This window comes from Parus major, chromosome 17 (genome assembly GCF_001522545.3).
Source record: "Parus major isolate Abel chromosome 17, Parus_major1.1, whole genome shotgun sequence".
NCBI lineage: Eukaryota > Metazoa > Chordata > Aves > Passeriformes > Paridae > Parus > Parus major.
The window spans coordinates 9,913,866-9,919,810 of NC_031785.1; the positions used below are offsets into that span (position 1 = coordinate 9,913,866).

Here is a 5,945-nt window from a genome sequence, read left to right on the forward strand (position 1 = left end):
GCGCCTCGGAGCCGCCAGCATCCCCGGGGAGCCGCGCCTGGCCGGGGCAGCGCCGCATCCCTCTGCCTTTCAGATAACCTCCGCCGCTCGGGCCCGAGGAACCGCACCGGGCACGGAGCGGGGGCCGGCGGCTGAAGCGGGACCCCTGCCCGGGGCCAGCGCAGGTAACGGGGCCAGGGCCGGGGGGGACCCTGCGGGCGTGCGGGAGCGCACGTGTGTGTGTGCGGGGATCTCTGCGTGTGCACAGGCGTGTGCTCCGCCGGGCCGAGAGCGTGTGGGGCTGGGGATTGAGCTGCGAGGATGAGGAAGGACGGTTCTGGGGAGGACTGGGGCACCCCCGGAGCGATGGGGGTGCGGGGCACGGCGGGGCTGTGTCACCCCCGGAGCGATGGGGGTGGCGGGGGGCTGTGCCGCCCCAGGGGCGGTGGGGGTGCGGGGGGCTGCGCCAGGGCTGTGCGGGAAGGGGTGTGACAGAAGGAGCGTGGGAACGCGGTGACAGTGCGTGGCACTGCTGACCACCCGGATCGCTGCGCTCGTGGGCGCTGCGGGTGAGTGTCTGTGTGAGAGCCGCAGGCAGAGCTCCCGGGGCTGCTGCTGTGTGCGGGAGGGGGGGAATGGATGCTGCTTGTGGGGCGCGGGGTGCGCGATGTGGGGTGCGCGATGTGGGCCCGTGATGGGGAATGGGAGAGGCGAGGCCTCCCTCCGCAGGGCAGGAGCCCGGGACACCCCGGCTGGGGCTGGGCAGGGATCCAGCCCACCCTCCCAGCCCCCGGGCACCCGGGGCTGAACCCCCACGGCCTCTCTCCTTCCGCAAAGGCGGCTGCTGCTGTGCTGCAAGCAGATGGCCCCCTCGGGCCCCCTCCGCCAGGCCTGGCAGCTCCCCGCGGGAGCAGGCATCCCTCTAACAGGATTTGCAGCGTGATGGAGGAGAGCGCCTTCGCCCTTCTCGGAGGAGAGCCGGGCTGGCGCAGGGGCTGCTGAGGGAGAAAATGGCCTCGGGCTGGCTGCCTGCCCCCCATCTCCTGCCCCCAAACGTCTCCTGTCCTCTCCATCAGCCCCGGGACAAGGGCAGGGGGCTGGGAAGGGGGGGAGAGGAAGGAGGAAGCCGGAGGGAGGGATAATAGCAGGGACAGATCAGGAGCAAGCGATGGAGGTAAAAATAGATCCACTGAGCAGAGGAGGGGCTAAACGTGAGAGAAAACCCTGAGCAGAGGCAGGTCGGTGGAGGAACCCCTTCGGGAGGGGCCCTGCAGCCCAGCGGGGCTCTGGGGGACCTGCCCTCCCACCCTCAGGGCAGAAAGGGGTCCCGGGACCCCACGAGCAGATGCCTGGGGGAGAATACCTGCCCACTGCCACTCCTGCAGCCCAGGCACGCGGGCGGATGGACAGGACCTGCAGGGCTCCGTTGCCAAATTGCCGGGATGCAGGCGGGCACGCATCCCGAGGGAGCGCTGGCAGCCGGTAGATCCCTGAAGAGCCTTGGATCCAAACCCCTCTCGCTTTTCATTTCCAGCGAGCAAGAAGCTGAGCTGGGGACAGAGGTACCGGGGACCGAGGGGACGAGGTGTGCGGTGTCCTGGCCTCAGGCAAGGTGAGCTGCCCTCCAGCACGGGATGTGCCCTGAGCCCCTGCCCTGTGGGAGCTGCCGGTGACGGCAAGTGGGAGAGCCGGGAAGTCAGAGCAAAGGAATTTGCAAACACATTCTTCAGCGCCACGAGGATCCCATTGCATGTAAACAGGAATACAGGCCGGGCTGGGGCGAAGTGAGAGCTGCCTCCAGTTCTGCAGGACCCTCCCTGGACTCGCCTGCCCTGGGCAGCGCCCGGTGGCACCAGCCCCAAATTTCTGTTCCCGACTGCAGCCGAGCCGCTGTGGGAAGCGGCAGCGAAGGAGAAGAGCGGGGCTGCTGAGCGACTGCCAATGTCACGCTAACATCCCGGCGAGGCTGCAGGGAGCCGGCGCTTTGATCACCCGCCCGAGAGCATCTCGAAGCAGGCAGGATGCCACTGTGAGCCCTGCCTTCTCCTGCCTGCCCCAGCCTCGCTCCTGGCACCCTCGGGGCTGGCTGCAGAAGAGGGGTGCGGGGCCCGCTGGCGCTGCCCCGTCTCCCCAGGATGCTCTCCCGCACCAGCCGCTGCTCCCTGTGCTCCTGCTCCGCGGCCAGACCGAGATTGAAAGCTCAGCAGGCTGCCGGCATGTTTTAGCCTCATGCAGGCGTCCCTCGGAGACCCCAGAGCAGTGGACAGTAATGTGAAAACGATACTCATGTCGTGTCTGAAAGGGCAACAGGTCATCATTAAGATGGAGGCGATGAAGATCATCCACCCGGAGAAGTTCTCGGAGCTCCAGGCGTCTCAGCCGCGCTACGCGCCCGCCCCACGCCGCGAGCCGCCCCTCGTGGCCAAGCGAGCGTGGCCCTCCGAGTCCGAGATCATCGTCAACCAGGCGTGCGGGGACATCCCGGCCCTGGATGCCACCCCCGGGCCGCTGCCGCTGCCTCGGACCCCGCCCCTGCCGCGGCGAGAGCGCGGCTACCAGGGCCAGCGCAAGGGCAGCTCCGAGGTTTGCTACCACCGGCAGCCGCCGTCGGACGAGGTCATCGTCAACCAGTACGTGCTGCACCCCTCGACCCCCTGCGAGCCCCTGGAGTGCCCCACCTGCGGCCACATGTACAACTTCACCAACAAGCGGCCCCGCATCCTCTCCTGCCTGCACTCGGTGTGCGAGGAGTGCCTGCAGATCCTCTACGAGTCCTGCCCCAAGTACAAGTTCATCTCCTGCCCCACCTGCAAGCGGGAGACCGTGCTCTTCACTGACTACGGGCTGGCGGCGCTGGCCGTGAACACCAGTATCCTGAACAGACTGCCGGCCGAGGCTCTGGCCGCCAACCCCGTGCAGTGGAGCAGCGACACCGAGCGCAGCTGCTACCAGACCTTCCGCCAGTACTGCGGGGCCGCCTGCACCTGCCACATCCGCAACCCCCTGTCCTCCTGCACCATCATGTGAGCCTCGGCACGGCGGGACACGGCGGGACACGGCGGGACACGGCGGGACACGGCGGGACACGGCGGGACACGGCGGGCGGGACCGCGTCCCCCGGGCCCAGGGAATGCTCCCGTACTCACCGCGCCCCAGGATGGGACTGCTGTCCTCGCCGGCGCTGCCGGGGGCAGCGGGGGTGCCGGGACCTGGCAGCAGCCCCCTGCTCGCCGGCCGTGCCCGGGGAGAGGGGCGCTGGCGCGGGGAGCGCGGCTGTCAGAGCGCCCGGGGTGCGCGGCTCCCCCGGCCCCGCTCCGGTGTGCATGGGGCGGCTCACCGTGCTCCTTCCCCGTGCTCCTTCCCTCCTCTGGGGCGGCTCACCGTGCTCCTTCCCCGTGCTCCTTCCCTCCTCTGTCCCCGGCTCTCCCCGGAGCGGACGCTGGGCCCCAGTGACAGCCTCCCCACCGCCCCACGGCCGCAGCAGCACAAGGAGCCCCGGAGATGCACGGTGCCACCCTGGGCCACCCTCCCAGCACAGGAAGCGAGGACAGGTCCCCAGCTGCCCCCTCCACCCCCTTTCTGTAAGTTATTTGCCAAAGCTTTCATCTCAGTGGCCACGCCGCCGTGTGCCCGAGCCTCAGTAGCCACAGCAAGCCGCCCCGCCGGCCCCTCGGACGCCAGCAGACGCGCGGCCCATGTCCTCCGCAGGCCCTTGAGGAAAGCTCCACTTTGTCCTCGTTTTGGAGGATTCTTGTTTTTCCCCATCCATTCCCAGCCGCCCCACCCCAGGCCACTTCGTGTTCACAAAGGCATTGAGCTGTGCCCGTTCTCTGCCCCTCCGCCCGGGACCCACACCGATGCCCCATGGGATGGCTCAGGAGGCTGGCACGGGGTCCAGTACCCCAAAGTGCTGAATTCAGCAGGGGGATCTGACTGGGCAGGGCGACCGAGGTCTGGCTCCTGCCCACAGTCCCTTCCCCAGAGCAGCACCTCTGCTCTGACCCCCGTGCAGAAGGGCTGCAGCCCCCTGTGCACAGTCTTGCTTTCTCCAGAGCACCTGGAGGGGTAAGTTTGCTGCCAAAAAAAGCAAAAAAACATAAAACAAAAAAACGAAATAAAGAAAAAGCCATAATTTTGGGTGCTCCCATGGGGCTGAGCACCACAACCCAGCATGGCCATGGCACCAGGGGACACGCTGCCCAGTCCCAGGGCGCTGGGGCTGGGTGAGCCTGAGGGGTCCCAGAACCCTGCATCCTGGAGGAAACAGCAGCTCCTGGCACTGGCCAAGGCCAGCAGCCGTGCAGGGAGAGGGGCCGGTCCATGGGCAGCCCGTCCCGAGGGAGCGGGCAGTGCCGCTGGCGCAGCCCCAGGACCGTTCTCCCCCCGCTGGAGAACGGCGCCGGTACCGTCTCTGTGTTGCTCTGCCAATGCCTCCCGCTGCTGGTTGTGACCATGATCATGTTTTATACCCGGCCTTGTTCTGACCCCCATCAGTCTCCCCAATAAAGATTATATTGGAACGAAGAGCGAGCTGGAGTCTGGGGGCGCGTCACTGTGGCCAGGAGTGGGGTGACACGTCGGGATGTGGCCTGGTCCTGCTCCAGCTGGGGGGCAATACCCAGGTTACAGCTCTGCCCTGGGCTGCCACCTCCCCCTCCTCCAGCCTGGCTTCCAGCTCTGCTGGAGTTGTGTCCCCTCCCTGCCCAGCCCCTGCACGTGACTGGGCACCTTGGGGGATCCTGCCCAGCTCGGGGTCCCCAGCCACACCAGGAGCCCTCAAACACCCACAGGACGTCCCCTCTGTCCCCTGGTGATGTGGGGCACTGGGGGGAGGATGTGCCTGTTGGAGGGAGTCAGGCAGGGACACGGGCAGTGCTGTTCCCCCTGCCCTGCTCTGGAGGGGCAGCTGCACCCATGGGCCCCTCTGTGCCCCATCCCCACTGCATGCAGCTGGCAGCACCAGCACATGGCACCCACTGCCTGCCCCGAAGGACCCCGGGGTCCCTGGGATGGGAGCTCCAGCTGGGAGAGCCGGGAATCTGCAGCAGAAGCAGTTGGGATGATGATCAGGGATGGCAGTGCAGCTCCCCAGGGCGAGCTGTACACACTGATCGGGCACAGGCTGCTGTGGGCACGAGCACTGCCAGCCCCCGAATTTCCCTTCTCCAGGAGCAGTAAGTGTTTCTGCCCTCTGCTCTGGGCCAAGGTGGAGCTTCCAAAGCAGCAGCACATCCAGGAGGGTGCAGGAGTGGCTGCAGACCCCTTTTCCTTGTGTGCTGGTTCCCATCCCAGGAATGGGGATGCCTGGAAACAGAACCCCCTCCCGGTCCATGGGTGCTGAATTTCAGCACCAATAACGCAGCTGGTGCCACCCCTGTCCCTGAGGACACTGCATCCTGTCTCCCTGTGCTTACCAACACCCCCACCCTGCACCCACACCCCAGCATTCTTCCTGCAGCCTTGGCACAGAGTGGAGGTCTCCTGGTGGCTGAAGCAGCCCCACACTGAGCCAAATGATGCAGCTGCTTGGGGGAGCTGGGACAGCCCCACATCCATCTCCATCCCCACAAAGGCTCGTGCCAAGTCCAGGATAAGGAACTCCAATACCCCAAAAGCTCATACTAAATCCAGGCTGAGCATCTCTGCCCCCAGAGACACCGAAGCTGTGGCCAGCCAGAGCAGAGGTGGCAGAAATTTTGCCCTCAGTAGGAATTTACCCTTTTTATTACATAAGGACAATGGGTACAACGTGTTCTCCCCTACCCTTGTGGCACCTCTTGGGCACAGAGTAAATTTAAAACTGCTAATTTGATTTTGAGTTGCAATTAAGGAAGAAATGGGGCCTTTCAGGAGCAAGTGCTGGGCTAGAGCCCATTTCTCCTGCCCTATTAACCTCGAATAAGCACTTGCTGGAAGAGGGGCCAGGTTTGCTGAAGAGGACAGGTACATGGAGTGGTGACAGCCCT

The 5,945-nt window shown here is 65.9% G+C and overlaps 1 protein-coding gene across 2 annotated transcripts; it reads left to right on the top strand.

Annotated features, from left to right (window-relative positions):
• Positions 1-6: 6 nt before the first annotated feature.
• On the top strand, positions 7-4,503 carry RNF208 (ring finger protein 208). 2 transcript variants are annotated; one of them, XM_015644504.1, is made up of 2 exons: positions 7-164; positions 1,514-4,503. In XM_015644504.1, exon 2 carries the CDS (start codon positions 2,209-2,211, stop codon positions 3,004-3,006), a length of 798 nt encoding a protein of 265 aa, XP_015499990.1. In that variant the 5' UTR covers positions 7-164; positions 1,514-2,208; the 3' UTR covers positions 3,007-4,503. The 2 variants fall into 2 exon arrangements, with proteins under 2 accessions (XP_015499990.1, XP_015499991.1); XM_015644505.3 differs by lacking the exon at positions 7-164 and adding an exon at positions 498-548.
• Positions 4,504-5,945: the final 1,442 nt, after the last annotated feature.